This window comes from Microcaecilia unicolor, chromosome 1, assembly GCF_901765095.1.
Source record: "Microcaecilia unicolor chromosome 1, aMicUni1.1, whole genome shotgun sequence".
NCBI classification, from domain to species: Eukaryota; Metazoa; Chordata; class Amphibia; order Gymnophiona; family Siphonopidae; genus Microcaecilia; species Microcaecilia unicolor.
The window spans coordinates 488709811-488726649 of record NC_044031.1 but is presented as its reverse complement, the minus strand read 5'-3'; the positions used below and the strand labels follow the sequence as shown (position 1 = coordinate 488726649).

The following is a 16839-nucleotide window of genomic DNA, read 5'->3' as shown; positions in this document are numbered from 1 at the left end:
GTGAGAACAACGTTGACATGAGACTGGTGGAGGTTTGACAAGGAGCTTTGACAAAAGCAAACCTCTCATGAAGCGAACAACTAAAGACTGTCCAAAGATGGGCTTACCCTCTATACACCGATGATAAGCAGAAATTGCACTGAGGTGAACCCTTATGGAGTTGGTCTTGAGACTAGACTCTGACAATTTTAGAAGGTATTCAAGTAGGGTCTGTGTAGGACAAGAAAGAGGATCTATGGCTTTACTGTCACACCAGATGGCAAACCTCCTCTATTTGAAAGAGTAACACCGCTTCGTGGAATCTTTCCTGGAACAAGCAAGACCTGGGAAACACCCTCCGAAAGTCCCAAGGAGGCAAATTCTAAGCTCTCAACATCCAGGCCATGAGAGCTAGAGACTGAAGGTTGGGATGTAGAAGCAATCCCTCGTTCTGGGTGATGAGGGTTGGATAACACGCCAATCTCCACGGTTCTTCAGAGGACAACTCCAGAAGAAGAGGGAACCAAATCTGGCATGGCCAGAATGGTGCAAATCAGGATCATGGTTCCACAGTCTTGCTTGAGTTTCAGCAAAGTCTTCCCTACTAGAGGTAAGGGAGGATACGCAAACAGAAGGCGTCTTCCCCAACGAAGGAGAAAGGCATCTGATGCTAGTCTGTCATGGGCCTGAAGCCTGGAACAGAACTGAGGGACCTTGTGATTGATCTGAGTGGCAAAACGATCCACCGAGGGGGTTCCCCATGCTCGGAAGATCTTGCGGGCCATGCCCATATTCAGTGACCACTCGTGAGGTTGCATTACCCTGCTCAGTCTGTCGGCCAGACTATTGTTTACACCTGCTAGATAAGTAGCTTGGAGAAACATGCCGTTATGGTGTGCCCAAAGCAACAGCTGAACAGCTTCCTGACACAGAGGGCGAGATGTGGTGCCCCCTTCTTGTTGGTGTAATACATCACAACCTGATTGTCTGTTTGAATCAAGATGATTTGGTTGGACAGTCGATCTTTGAAAGCTTTTAGAGCATTCCAGATTGCTCGCAATTCCAGGAGGTTGATCTGAAGACCTGCTTCCTGGAAGGACCAGGCTCCTTGAGTGTGAAGCCCATCTACATGAGCTGCCCACCCTAGGAGGGATGCATCCATCATCAGCACTTTTTGTGGCTGAGGAATTTGGAATGGTCGTCCCGTGGTCAAATTGGACCAGATTGTCCACCACTAAAGAGAATTTCAAAAATCGGTGGAGAGTTGATCACATCCTCCAGATCCCCCGAAGCTTGATACCACTGGGTCCATTGAGCTGATCTCATGTGTAGACGTGCCATGGGAGTTACAATAACTATGGAGGCCATGTGGCACAGAAGTCTCAACATCTGCTGAGCTGTGATCTGCTGAGACGCTCAAACCATGGACACCAGGGACAGGAGGTTGTCTGCCCTTGTCTCGGGAAGATAAGCCCGGGCTGTCTTTGTGTCCAGCAGTGCTCCAGTGAATTCCAATTTTTGGACATGAGTGAGATGGGACTTGGAGTAATTTATTATGAACCCCAGTAGCTCTAGCACCTGAATAGTCATTCGCATGGACTTCAGAGCACTGTCCTCAGAGGTGCTCTTCACCAGCTAATCGTCGAGATAAGGAAACACATGCACTCCCAGTCTGTGTAGCGATGCTGCGACTACAGCTAGACACTTTGTAAACACTCTGGGCGCAGATGCCAGGCCAAAGGGTAGTACACGGTACTGAAAGTGCTGTGTTCCCAGCCGAAATCGAAGATACTTCCTGTAAGCTGGAAGTATCGGGATGTGTGTGTAAGCATCCTTTAAGACCAGAGAGCATAGCCAATCATTCTTCTGAATCATGGGAAGAAGAGTGCCCAGGGAAACCATCCTGAACTTTACTCGGACTAGAAATTTGTTCAGGGTCCTTAAGTCTAGGATGGGATGCATCCCCCCTGTTTTCTTTTGCACAAGGAAGTTCCTGGAATAGAATCCCAGTCCTTCTTCCTCTGGTGGAATGGGTTCAACCACATGGGCCTCTAGAAGGGCAGAGAGTTCCTCTGCAAGTACCTGCCTGTGCTGGGAGCTGTAAGAATGAACTCCCGGTGGGCAATTTGGAGGTTTGGATTCCAGATTGAGGGTGTATCCTAACCAGACTATTTGAAGAACCCATCAGTCGGAGGTGAAAAAACATTAACCTCCCCCTAACCGGCAAGTTGTCAGGAATGAACACTTTTACCGTGGCTATGCTGAACTGGAGCCAGTCAAAAGCTCATCCCTTTCTTTTGCTGGGGAGCAGCTGGGGCCTTAGGCGCACGCTGTTGACAAGAACGAGCGCGCTGGGGCTGAGCCTGGGTAGGCTGTCGGGAAGCCGGAGTGTACCTATGCCTAGCATAGGAATAGAGAGCACTCCTCTTCCCCCCAAAATACCTCCTAGTTGAGGAGGTTGTAGCAGAAGACGCCCGGCGGGAGAGAGAATCCATAGCGTCATTATGCTTCTTGATCTGGTCAGTAAGATCCTCTACTTTTTCACCAAAAAGGTTATCCCCCCGACAAAGTACATCCGCCATCCACTGCTGGACCGAATGATCCAGGTCAGAGACATGCAGCCATGAGAGTCTGTGTATCACTATACCCTGATCAGCGATTCTGGATGCCACATCAAAAGAGTCGTAGGAGCCCCTGGCCAGGAATTTACGACATGCCTTCTGCTGCCTGACCACCTGGTGAAAAGGCTCAGCCTGCCCCAGAGGGAGGGCGTCAATCAAGGTAGACAGTTGCCTCACCGAGTTCCACAAGTGGATGCTTGTGAAGAGCTGGTAAGATTGGATTCGGGCGGCGAGCATAGCGGCCTGATATGTCTTCCTCCCAAAAGAGTCCAATGTCCTAGCTTCTCTGCCTGGGGGCACCGAGGCATAGTCTCTAGTACTCTTGGCTCTCTTTAGGGCGGAACCCACCACCATGGAATTGTGGGGTAACTGAGACCTCATCAACCGAGGTTCACCGTGGATCCAATACTGGGAAACAGCCTTTTTCAGGATCACAGGGCCAGACAGAGGGTATGACCAGTTCCACATAAGGACTTCCTTCAGTACCTTATGTAGAGGAGCCTTCACAGCCTCCCTAGGTGAAGAAGGATAGTCCAGGACCTCGAGCATCTCAGCCCTGGGCTCATCCTCAACCTCCATAGGAAAAGGAATTGCCATAGCCATTTCCTGGACAAAAGATGTAAAGGACAGACTCTCCAGAGGAGATAGTCTCCTTTCTGGTGGCAGGGAAGGTTCAGAGGGAATCCTATAGGACTCACCAGAAGAAAAGTACCTGGGATCTTCCTCTGACTCCCACGAATGCTCCTCTTCAGTATCAGATAAGACCTCTCTCAGAGCACTGCAAGACTGAGCCTGCCTCGATGCCGAGGATTGACATCCTTAATGGCAATGTCGAGAGGCCGAGGCCCACCTGGACTGTGGCAAAGCTTCATCCACCGACGTCGAAGGGAAGGCGACCTGGGTGGCAGCCGACACCGATGCTGCAAGCAGCACTGAGGACGGGGACCTCACCACAGGTGAAGGGCCAGATGCTGCTGCAGCAGATGATATGGAAGGCTCGAGCACCCCCAACACTGAAGCAGACTGGCATAGAAGGAGATCGATGATGGTGCTTCTTCGCCTTCACTCGACACCCGTCATAGAGACTCCTCGGTACCGATGAGGACAACGTGGAATCCTCACATCTCCTCAGGGTCGGGTCCGACGAAGATCGGTCCCATGGGGCCTGCATAGCATGAGGCCTTGAGACAGGTGGAGACCCACTTGATGCCTCACTGCTCCCAGCACGGAAAGAGAAAAACTGAGGAGATGCACTCGCGCAGGGGGAGGAAAGTTAGTCCACTCATGCGTGGTCCACACTGCACGCACGCCAGATGACTCTGACAAACGTTTGTTTATTTTTTTTGCTCTTGCAAAATGCTGGTTCCAGGACCGACACGGACATTGTTCTCACATGTGGGGTCAATCAGCCTGCTTGTCCTTGGAGAAATTCAAATTTTTGCCAATTAGTGCTCATCATTGCTTGTTAAGAGCTGTTAACAGCTTGTTAAAACAATTAATCTATGCATTTAGTTATAGAATACACCTAGATTTACATGCAGAACTGTGCATAACTCTAGACATGTTATACAGAATCCAGGGGATAGTGACCAACCTCTATTTAAGATCACCAGAACCCTGCTTTTACACACAGTGCTTCACAGCACATCCACCTCAACCATTAACTACCTGCCATGCCCATTTAGAATTCTCCCAGGAGTTCTGGCAGCCAAAGCATAGCATGTGCTACATTCTGCATTCCCTTCACACACAAAAAAAGCCATAATTTTTTTAAATTACAAAAAAAAAAAAAAAAAAATTAAACACATTTCCCCTGTTTCCCTTACCTTGCTAGGGGGTTCTTTGCTGGCAATTCATTCTTTTTCTGAATGTGCTAAAACATCTTCAGCTGCATAGCTCTGCTCATGAGCCAGCAGCCCTTCAGACTCAAGATCCTCCTGCTCTGCTCCTCTTTTCTTCAATACCTTCAGCGCGCATGCGTGTACACACAATGAACTGGGCCCGCCAGACCTTTACTCTCCCTGAACCCAAACCACCTCTGCAAGGTTTCCCAGGCCTCTTCAAGCGTTCCTAAGCCTCTATGGTGATCCCGGTACAGCCTTGGGCCTGCTGCACCTTTTGCGCATACGCAGCTGAAATGATATCACCGTGACACTGGAGGTACATTGGGCCTTCCCCCAACTCCCGCCCTGACATCCTCCATCAGCCCACGGACCACTGTGTGCTCCGGACCCTCCACCCAAATGTGGATTCTAACTCTGTTCCTCAGAACCACAGCGTGACCTCTCTTGCACCACCGGGGCTTCAATCCTGACTCAATAGCTTCCCCAACACCTGCAGCACCTGCTAACCCATGCAAACCGGGCCAGGCAAAAAAAATCAATTTTAACCCTAGTGGGTTACACTGTGTAGCATCTTAGCTACAACTCAGATTAATTCCTGAGACAGGCTACTTACATCCAGCATTCCAGCTTCATCGCTGAGCCAGCCTTCTCACAAGATGACAGAGAATGAGACACACTGTGGAGCTGAGGCATTCTATGTACATGGCCTTGTGCATTTGGCTACGGCTGATCCAAGAGCCAGCTGTGCAACATCAGCTTGGAGTTCAGCAGGGGTGAAAGACAAGCTAGACTGAGGGAACCAAGGACCCATATGCGTGTATCCCATAAATCAAGTGATGACAGTGGTTTCATTCCCTATAGTCCAGGGTTAGATAGATAGGGACATTTTTAAATTTCTAATTATATTTCAGGTCATTGTTCTATTGTTACCTTGGGACTCTCTTTCTTCTCAGGAAATCCTAAGGTTATATTAGGAATAACTATAGTTGTGCTGCTGTTGTTACCTGTCACTGTGATAATCTATTGCTGCTAAGAATTGCCAATTGCTTTTCCATACAATATACTTATATTTTTATACTACCAATAAATTGCAATATATTTATCCAGAATCTGGCATCTTTCCTTTTATTGCCAGCAAGTCATAGTGTGTACTTTGAGACAACAGCTTCAACTCATATTCCTAACAAGCGCTACCTGCCTAAGCTATAATCAGGGTAATTATCTGACCCACATGCACCTACAGAGGAGTATTGCTGTTCTAGATGATTTGCAGTTCTGATTTTTCATAGGCATGGTTGATGTGGTTTGAGTTCTTGGATTTAGAGTGGTATGTTAAGGTTCTGAAGGACCCTTTTACTAAGCCGCGTAGGGGCCTACGTTCGTCCAATGCGCACCAAATTGGAGTTACCGCGCAGTTACCACATGGCCTTTGCAGTAATTTTAATTTTGGCACATGTCCGCTACACACGTCTAAAAATTATTTTTTATTTTCTGGCATGTGGCAGCTACGTGCGTCAAGTGGCATTTGATGTGCATAGACCATTACCGCTCTCTACTCTCTCTTCCCTTCCTCCTCCCTCCTACTCAAAGTTGCACCTCCAATGTGTGCAGGTACATGAATGCATGCACACACGCTCCTCCCACCCCAATCCCCAACCCAGCACTGATCAGAAAAGTACGGAAAGGAGAATGGTGTCAGGCCACAGTCTCTTCTGCTGATCAGTACTAAACACCAAAGTGGCAGAGGAGAATGATATGTGCCTGATCAACTACACTTCTTTCCTTCTACTTCTGATCCTTGCCGGGCCTGGGCTGAGAGAGTGGGATGAGGGAGTGAGAGCTGAGTATCTGTGCTTTGGGGAGGGGAGGTAGGAGGGAGCAAAATCTGGGTGTCTGTGCCACAAAAGGTTGGGGAGGAACAAGAGCTAGGTATCTGTGCTATGGAGGGGGGAGCCAGGGGGAGCAAGAGCTAACTGGCTGTGCTGGAGAGGGAGTGCTGGGCATCTGCTGTGGGTGAGAGAGCATAAGAGCTGGGTGTCTGTGTGTGCCACAGGTGGGAAGGGGCAGAGGGAGACAGAACTGGTTGTTAATTTTGAGGGGAAAGAGAAGAACAGGGTGTCTTTGTGGTGGAGAGAGGGAGTATAAGCAGTAGGGGAGTAAGCCAGATGTCTGTGTGTTGGGGTGCAGGAGCTTGGAGGTATGTGCAGGTGGAGGAGAGAGAAAGCTGGAGAGAGATATGGAAGAATGCAGTTATGGGGGATGGTCAGGAACGAATATGAAGTCATCAAGAGAAAGCTATGGGGAGTATATTCTTAGAGGAAGGGGTATATCCAGGGGTGTTGGGTAGTTATTCAGATAGAGCTATTGGGGGTGTGTATATGCTGGGAGAAAGGATGAAGAGACCTAGTGGGGGGACAGGCTTTGCAGGAGGAGAAGGAAGAGAAAGAAAATGGTGGGTGTCTACCCTGAAAAAGGCAGCCCACATGGAACTTTCTTAATTAAGAGGATATTTGGGGCACTTGAAACTGCAGGAACAGCCCATAGGGAGCATTGTTGCTGAGAAGAGGCTTCTCCGGCAGCCCTGTTGGTAGGATCAATTTACATTTTTTAAAATAATCTGGTTATTTTGGGGGGGGAGAGGGGAGAGGAAAGATGGGTTGAGAGAGGCTACTGCTTGGGAATGAGAGAGGAGAGATTTTGAGAGGCTAATGCTAGGGATGGGATGTGACACCAAGGCTGCTGCAGGGGTGGCTAGGTAGGTAATGAAGAGTGGTTTAGGTTTCAGCTTCTGGGCATAGGTGGGTAGGTGTACCACCACGGCCACCCTTAGCAGCTGTAGCTTTAGCTTCTCCATTGCCCCAGCAACTTCAGTCTAAAGCCTCTCTCCATTGCCAGATGCATTGCAGATGAGCGATGGGGAACACTGTAGCCTCTTATCCACTCCTTACCTGTCACTCTAATAAATAACTTGATGTGCATCACCACCCACCCACCCCAACAATAATCAAAATGCATCCCACTTCCCCTGAAAGTGGGACAAAATTGAATAAATAATGGAGGCAAAGGATATCACAATAGTGTCATAGACAGCCCAAAACACTGAGAAAGGCAAAAAGCAGCTCAATAGAGATATGAAAACTCCAAGGCACCAAAAGAGGGAATGCTGGCACCCACAACAGCGGACTGAACAGTTCAAGGTACCACAATAGGAACAATGGGTATGACAACTGCTACATGAACACTAGAAAGCACTGAGGAGAAACAATAGCACCAACTGTGGCAGGAACACCCAAAGACACTGTAAAAGAGGCAAAGTAGAACCAATCAATGTAATAACAGGCTAGGCTAGCAGGATAAGTAAACAAATCTCAAAAAATGGCACCAGCAATGCAGACACTGATGGACCGATGATCAGCAGCAAACATAGGCGCTAGAGGCTATTAGCGCCATACTACTACTACTACTACTACTTAACATTTCTAGAGCGCTACTAGGGTTACGCAGCACTGTACAAATTAACAATAAGGACGGGCCCTGCTCGGAAGAGCTTACAATCTAAAGGACGAAATGTCAAGTTGGGGTAGATAAGTTTTCTGAGAGGAGGTGTAGTGATTAGGTGCTGAAGGCGACATTGAAGAGGTGGGCTTTGAGCATTGATTTGAAGATGGGTAGGGAGGGGGCACGGCGTATGGGCTCAGGGAGTTTGTTCCAGGCATGGGGTGAGGCGAGACAGAAGGGACGGAGCCTGGAGTTGGAGGTGGTGGAGAAGGGTACTGAAAGGTGGGATTTGTCTTGAGAGCGGAGGTTACGGGTAGGGACGTAAGGGGAGATGAGGGTAGAGAGGTACTGAGGGGCCGCAGATCGAGTGCATTTGTAGGTGAGTAAGAGAAGCTTGAACTGTATGCGGTATCTGATTGGGAGCCAGTGAAGTGACTTGAGGAGAGGGGTGATATGAGTATATCGGTTAAGGCGGAAGATAAGACGTGCGGCAGAGTTCTGGATGGACTGAAGGGGGAGTAGATGGCTACATGGGAGGCCGGTCAGGAGTAGGTTGCAGTAGTCAAGGCGAGAGGTAATGAGAGAGTGGATGAGAGTTCGGGTGGTGTGCTCGGAGAGGAAGGGGCGAATTTTGCTGATGTTATAGAGGAAGAAGCGACAGGTCTTGGCTATCTGCTGGATGTGCGCAGAAAAGGAGAGGGAGGAGTCGAAGATAACACCGAGGTTGCGGGCAGATGAGATGGGGACGATGAGGGTGTTCTCAACTGAGATAGAGAGTGAAGGGAGAGGGGAAGTGGGTTTGGGTGGGAAGACAATAAGTTCAGTCTTAGACATATTCAGTTTCAGGTGGCGGTTGGACATCCAGGCAGCAATGTCGGATAAGCAGGCCGAGACTTTGGCCTGGGTATCCGCAGTGATTTCTGGTGTGGAGAGATAAAGCTGGGTGTCGTCGGCATAAAGATGATAGTGGAAACCATGAGAAGAAATCAGGGAGCCTAAGGAAGAGGTGTAGATTGAAAAAAGAAGGGGCCCAAGGACAGATCCCTGAGGAACTCCAACAGAGAGCGGGATAGGGGAGGAGGACGAACCATGAGAGTATACTCTGAAGGTACGATGGGAGAGATAAGATGAGAACCAGGAGAGGACAGAGCCCCGGAACCCAAGGGAGGACAGTGTGTCAAGAAGTAGGTTGTGATTGACAGTGTCAAAAGCGGCGGAGAGGTCGAGGAGGATGAGGATGGAGTAGTGACCTTTGGATTTGGCGAGGAATAGGTCATTGCAGACTTTAGATAGTGCCGTTTCTGTTGAGTGTAGGGGGCAAAAGCCAGATTGGAGCGGATTGAGGATGGCATGAGAGGAGAGAAAATCAATACAGCGGCTGTGAACGGCGCGTTCAAGTATCTTGGAGAGGAAGGGTAGGAGGGAAATGGGGCGGTAGTTGGAGGGACAGGTAGGGTCAAGTGATGGTTTTTTGAGGAGTGGAGTGACCACAGCATGTTTGAAGGTGTCCGGGACAGATGCAGTGGAGAGAGAGAGGTCAAGTATATGACAGATGGTGGGGGTGATGCTAGGTGTGATGGTGTTAAGTAGGTTGGTGGGGATGGGGTCAGAGGAACAGGTGGTGGCTTTCGAGGAGGAGAGGAGATGGGCGATTTCCTCTTCGGTGATAGCAGGAAAGGAGGAGAAGGAGGGCTGGGTAGGTTGGATGAGAGAGTGAGATATAGGCTGAAGAGGAGGAGAGGGAGTAGTGGTGAATTTGAGGTTGATCTTCTGGACCTTGTCATGGAAGTAGTGGGCCAGAGATTGAGGAGAGAGTGAAGGGGGGGTGGGAGCAGAGGGCACTTTGAGGAGGGAGTTGAGGGTGGCGAATAGACGACGAGGGTTAGAGCTAAGGGAATTGGTCAATTGGATATAATAGTCCTGTTTAGCGAGGAATAGGGAGGATTGGAAGGAGGATAGCATGAATTTGAAGTGAATGAAGTCAGTAAGGGTGCGAGATTTCCTCCAGAGGCGTTCAGCCGAACGGGCACAGGAGCGAAGGTATCGGGTGCAGGGGGTCAGCCAGGGCTGGGGATTGGTACGTCTTGTGGGCCGGGAGGTGGACGGTGCAAGGGTGTCTAGAGCAGAGGAAAGAGTGGCATTGTAAGTGGAGACAGCTTTGTCAACGGATGTGGAGGACAAGCTGGAAGGGAGGAGATCAGAGATAGTAGAGGATAAGGTGGAGGGGTCAACAGCCTGGAGACGTAGTAGTTAGTGTTGGGCGAGAGTGAGGGGGAGGGTGCTGAAGTGTGAATGTGATAAGGTGGTGGTCGGAGAGAGGAAGAGGTGAAGCGCAGAAAGTGGAGGGTGAGCAAGAAGAAGAGAGGACGAGATCAAGGCAGTGGCCAGATTTGTGAGTAGGGGTGGTGGGGCTCAGTTGGAGGTTGAAGTAGGAGGTAAGAGTGAGGAACTGAGCAACATATGAATCGGAAGGGTTATCAGTGTGGATGTTGAAGTCACCGAGAATGAGGGATGGGGATGAGGGCTCAAGAAAGACGGAGAGACAGGCATCTGAGTTTGCTACTGCCCCATGATCAGAGCCCTAGCACGTGAAACAATGTGCTAGTGGGCTCTGACTGAAAGTAGCATGCAAATGCATGCTAAACATATTCCTCCCCAATGACCAGCAGGCAACACACCAAATATTGGCACGCTGTCCATGGCAAACCCTACGCCAGCTCAGAGCTGGCTTTAGGGTTTGCAGACTATTGGGGAGGAATGGTGAGCCCTGTCCAGCATGCATTTGCATGTTAGCAGGCCCCCACATTCCCCCCAATATAACCCCCCCCCACAGGAGCCCCCTCCACAGGAACCCCCACCCCCACTCCAAGCCAGTGACACGGGGGCTAGAAACCCGGCAGACCTCCAATCCCCTGACCCCCCCTGACATAAGTTAATGGGGGGGGGGGCTGGAGATCTGGTGGATCTCCAACCTCCCCGACCCCTCTCGCATCCTTTAAAAATAACACTGGTGGCCCTGTGTGCTGCAAACCAACCCCCCCAACCTGGTGGACTAGCAGCCTTCTTCCCCCACCCCATACCTGAAGTGTTGGAGGAGGGAGAAGTACACTGCCTCCTCTTCCAGCAGCACCTTGAAAATGGCGGCGCCCAGTCCTGCCCAGTGCATCCTGGGATGCGCTGGGTGGGGGCTTCACCATGCTATTAATCGCTGATCATAGGGGCGGTAAAGCCCCATGCTGTTCAAGTGCTATTTTTAGAGCACGGTTTGGAACAGCGTGGAGCTTTTGATCATCTAGACATCTGAAAAATACTGAACCAGGAGAGATGCTGGGAGAAGCAGGTTAGGTACTGGCTGCAGTAGCAAGGATCTAAGATTCCAGGGCATTCCGACAGGATCAGAGGAGAGGAAGGTTTTATATTTTCTTCGGTGAAGAGCAAAGCAACCCCCTATAACCAGAAGAGGGGCCAGGCAGGAAGATATGAGTAGACAATTATAATGGCACAACAACACAAGAAGGGGCTTTGCTTCTTCCATCAACTTTACTTGGAGACAAACCAAATAAGGTGAAAAGGATTCTGCTTTTTCAGAGGGGCACATCCATTTGGTTCAGAACTGCTAAACCAAACAGAAAATGGGTTCATTCAGATGTCAGAATGCACATTTCTAATTTGTTTCTATAAGAATCAAGAAATTGTATTTATATTTACCTGCACAAATCTGTTCCAGGTTGGTATTGTGACAATCTGGAATGAAGGAGCGGGATTAGCCGTAGGTCACACCACCTTTTCTCCCACCTCGAACCTGGTGATGCTGGCCACGAGGAACATGACAATGTGTCCTGTAAAGATGCACACAATTCACCAGACTTGGTCTACTGGAACCTGAGAAAATATCCTTGATATTTCATGAGTTGGCACTAATTACATTAAACTCTATTTATTAATGCCTTCTAGAAAACCATAGATATTTTAACGTTTTGGTGCAAATTTATTGAAACAAATGATACACTGAATAATACATAGAAAGGATACATGCAATCGGAGCCCTATTTCAAAATTTCTACCTTAGGGCCCGTTTTACAAAGGCGTGCTAGTTGTTTTAGCAAGTTCTGAAAAGAAGCATGTGCTAAACATTAGAGATGCCCATATATTCCTATGGGTGTCTCTAGCATTTTAAAAAAGCTAGCACACCTTGGTAAAAGCCCCCCTCAATTTGTCAAAGGGTTATTGTCAAACACTTTAATATAATATATCATAGGGATCATAATTTCAGAGATTCAGCATTGCTTTTATGCTTTGATCCAATAGCCTTTTAAAACCCCCATAATCCACTGTTTGGCATGGAGTTTTTAAGCTGCATATTTTCAAAGTTCAAAGAAAGCAAATTAAACAATATGTAGGATTATATATGATATCCATTTATGTACCTTAGTTGACCACATACAGGCCAGTCCCATCTCCTCCCCTTATTCCACGGAATTCAAACGTGTGGGATATGCATAAACGAATCCTGTGAAGTAGGAATGGATCCTCAGAAGCTTAGCCGAAATTGGGTGGCGGAGCAGGTGGGGGAAGAGAGGTTGGTGGTTGGGAGGCGAGGATAGTGGAGGGCAGACTTATACGGTCTGTGCCAGAGCCGGTGATGGGAGGCGGGACTGGTGGTTGGGAGGTGGGAAATACTGCTGGGCAGACTTGTACGGTCTGTGCCCTGAAAAAGGCAGGTACACATCAAGGTAAGGTATACACATATGAGTTTATCTTGTTGGGCAGACTGGATGGACCATGCAGGTCTTTTTCTGCCGTCATCTACTATGTTACTATGTACAGGAGAATGATTTTGAAAGGGAGGTTTTCTATACGGAAGCCCTCATTAGTAAAAAAAAAAAAACATTATTGGGCAAATTTCAAAAATGTGCAGGTAGAAACAATCTGTGGGTATCTTTACTCCTGGATTTTACATAAGTTCTCAAAGAATATGTTAACTTTGAAAATTACCTAAGGAAAATAGTATCATTAGAAGCTTTAATCTTGGGAGTATATTACATAGATTTATATAAGAACATACGCATTGAACATATGAACATAAGCACTGCCATACTGGGACAGATCAAAGGTTCATCAAGCCCAGTATCCTGTTTCCAACAGTAGACAATCCAGGTCACAAGTACCTGGCAAGATCCCAGAACAGTAAAACAGGGTCTTTTCTGTAAAATATAACTCAATGTAATACAAATGCTACAAATAAATTAAATAATTCAATGTAAGATAAGAACATTGTATATAACAGCAATTGAATGTTGAGTCATTAGACACTGTCTATTGGTTGGCTCTTTGACAGCGTGTGGCGTCATTAAATGCTTAAATAGCCACCATTTTCCAGGAAGTTGCCCTTATTGCGACCGTCGGCAGTTTGAATGGACTATAAGTAGGTGCATTAATAAATAAATAAGCCGAGATACCACCATGTCCTGCCGAGTTGTGGGTGGAGATGACGGGTCCCAAGATTGCGGAAGGCGCTGAAATTGGGCCCTGTGGTAGCTGCTCCTCATCAGGGCGGCCGGCAGTGGAAGTCGAGACCTTGGATAAGAAGGGAGTATTGAACCCTCCCATGGTGGTAACCCTTGACGCCCTCTGGCAGGCAATTGAGAAACTGAACTTTTCTGTTACAAAATCAACCCAGGAAACAACAACACTAGTTTCAACGGTGGAGCAGCTTTCCAAATCGATGGATAAATTAAAGCAGAACTTCAATGATCAGGTACTAAAATATCAAACTGATGTTGTGACTATTACGGACATTTCAGCAGTTATGAAAGATAATTTGTTTATACGTCAAAAACTAGAACAAATTCAAAATTGTAACAAACGTCTAAATATGAGAGTGTTGAACTTCCCAAGGCCTGTTGGAAATCTTCCTTTAGAACTATTTAAAAAATATCGTATTGAAAATTTGAAAATTTCAGCTCAAAATATTCTTTCTATAAATACGATATTCTTTCTTCCGGAAAAGAAGAGACAAGTAGGTTCTTATGAAGAAATGGAACAGGTCCAGGATGAGGAGAAATTGGATGATTTAAGAAATATTTCCTTGATTTTGGAAGACTCATTATCAGAAGTAACAAAAAGGGTCACATTATTGGTATCATTCATATTTGAACAAGACTTTAATGCCATTCTGAAGTTATACTTTAAGAATGTTAACCAAACATTTTGTGGTCAAAAACTAAGGATATTCCCAGATGTCACTAGATCTACTCAAGACAAACAGAAAAGTTTCTTAGATATGAGAGATGAAACAAAATTGTTGGGGGCTACTTTCTTTTTAGCTTACATTTGTAAATGTATAGTTAAATATTTGGGAATCAAATATGCTTTTTTTTTTGTACCAGATCAGCTTAGGGCTTTCATAGACCTGAAGAGGGTATCAGGGGAATTAACAACTGTTAAATAGGCTGTATGATTTAACGTAGGGCAGGCTGGGCATTTCCTTGTTTATTGTATTCCACTTTGATTTCCTTAAATGTTTTGGTCACTCCCCAAGTTTGTGGTCTAAGGAAGGGTTAAATATGAAACAAAAATGAAGTCAAAAAGTTTTTTCCTTTTTTTTTCTTTGTATGTGAAGACATATTGAATTTGTATTATTTCCCTGTGTTGCATGTAACAAGTTATTACTTGTGTAATATAAGTAAAGCAATAAAAATAAAATTAAAAAATAATAATACATAATTAAAATGAAATGTCTAAATAGAAATATGGTAATTGATAGCCTTCTTGAAACAAAGTATAGATCTAAAATACTACTGAAACACAGTATAATAATATTGAACAAATGTTTTGAGTACATGGCTTGGTTAAAAACAAAACATATAAAGCACATAAACAGGATCTGTGAATAATAGAAATATAAATACATACAAAAATATATATCTCAGATGGCAAGGAGAATTTCAGGATCATTGAGGCTAATATTTCCAGAAAGTGAAATAGCTAATTTACCACTGCTATTAAAAGGATAGTATCTAAAACTTAGTAGGAGAGTCCAAAAATAACATATTCAAATGCACTGTTAAAAATATATATATATTGAAATAAGTACATAAGTATTGCCATACTGGGAAAGACCAAAGGTCCATCAAGCCCAGTATCCTATTTCCAGTAGTGGCCAATCCAGGTCAGAAATACCTAGCAAGATCCCCAAAAAGTACAAAACATTTTATACTGCTTATCCCAGAAATAGTGGATTTTCCCCAAGTCCATTTTTAATGGTCTATGGACTTTTCCTTTAGGAAGCCGTCCAAACCTTTTTTAAGCTCCGCTAAACTAACCACTTTTACCACATTCTTTGTCAACGAATTCCACAGTTTAATTACACGTTGAGTGAAGAAAAATGTTATCTGATTCGTTTTAAATTTACTACATTGTAGCTTCATCGCATGCCCCCTAGTCAGTAGTGTGCTGGTAAATTTTTAACAACAGGCTCTCTCCCTGGTCCACCTCTGCATCCCCACCAGTGGCGTAGCTACGTGGGGCCTGAGGGGGCCGGGGCCCCCGCAGATTCACCCCAGGACCCCCCTCCCGGCGAACCCGCCCCCGCCTCCGCCTACCTTTACTTTTGCTGGCGGGGGATCCCACTCCCCGCCAGCCGACGTCTTCTCAGTCCTTCCTGTGCTCTTCAATTTGTTTGCTGACGTCCTGCACGTAATTGTACGTGCAGGACGTCAGACTCAGCGAACAGTTCTGTTCTCTGAGTCTGACGTCCTGCACGTACAACGTGCAGGATGTCAGCAAACAAATTGAAGAGCGGGAAGCGACTAAGAAGACGTCGGCTGGCGGGGAGTGGGATCCCCCGCCAGCAAAAGTAAAGGTAGGCTGCAGCGGCGGCGGGGTCGCGGTGGGAGGGGGGGCGGCAATTTCGGCGGTGGGGGGGCGGCGCCGGGGGGAGGGCTAAAATGTGCCCCCTCCCCCCGGGCTCTGGACCCCTCACCCACGGAAGGCTGGCTACGCCCCTGATCCCCACCCAAAACAAATTGCAGAGCTGGCTATACCTGGGGAGACAGCGTGCTTTCAAACAATCCTTACATCCAAATTTACCTTCTTTTAATGTTAAAAAAAAAATCCTTTATCCTCCATCTTTTAAGACACTGCCTACCTGCTGGATAGTGATGGCACAAGGAAAGCAAGTTTGGTCCAGTGAAGACTAACTCAAAATAACCTGGCTGTTCCTTAGATGGGCCCTAGTATTACCATATTAAAAATGTGACCATACCATGATTCTGAGTTTATGCTCTACTAATAAGTTAAAAGATTAACTGGATTTCTTGAAAGGAATATATAAACTTAGGATGCAGGACTAGGGACACACACATATACGTATTTAGTCAATATCATAATTCTTCATGTACAGCCACAAAACAATCTTTTAGGGTGGATAGTGTTCACAATGAGCTCTTTTTATTATCGACCAGATAGAGATAAGCGTTTTCAGTTTTGGCACAGTATAATTTATCACAAGAACAAAATATAAGAAAACCAATGGGCTGCATTAGGGGCTTATGGACCATTTATGTTTAAACAAAAGAAATCTGCATGAAACAAAATATTTATTTTTATTTTGACTAATAAAACCACTTGCCCCTGAAACATGTTCAAAACAGAATAATCCATTTGTGTATCTAAAAGGTAAACTACTACAAAACAGATTAAGATCTGATTCCATGTGCCCCAATGAAAGGAGAGTTTAATTCTACTTCCATTTAATTTCAATATATTCCATCATCTTTATAACACCAGGCTTCCCAAGGTAGATTACAACAACAGTTATGATGAACCCATCAGGAAACAGGATATCCTCACTGAAATTTGGCCATCTGCATTTATACAGACAGTGTATTTATTTA

General features: G+C 46.4%; 1 protein-coding gene across 1 annotated transcript in view; it reads right to left on the bottom strand.

The window, feature by feature from the left end:
- SNTG1 (syntrophin gamma 1) overlaps nt 1-16839 on the bottom strand; it is a 734999-nt gene that overhangs the window by 334323 nt on the left and 383837 nt on the right. Inside the window, exon 10 of the mRNA XM_030214286.1 lies at nt 11651-11781. Within this exon, the coding sequence (XP_030070146.1) occupies nt 11651-11781 (131 nt within the window). The remainder of the gene's footprint in view (nt 1-11650; nt 11782-16839) is intronic.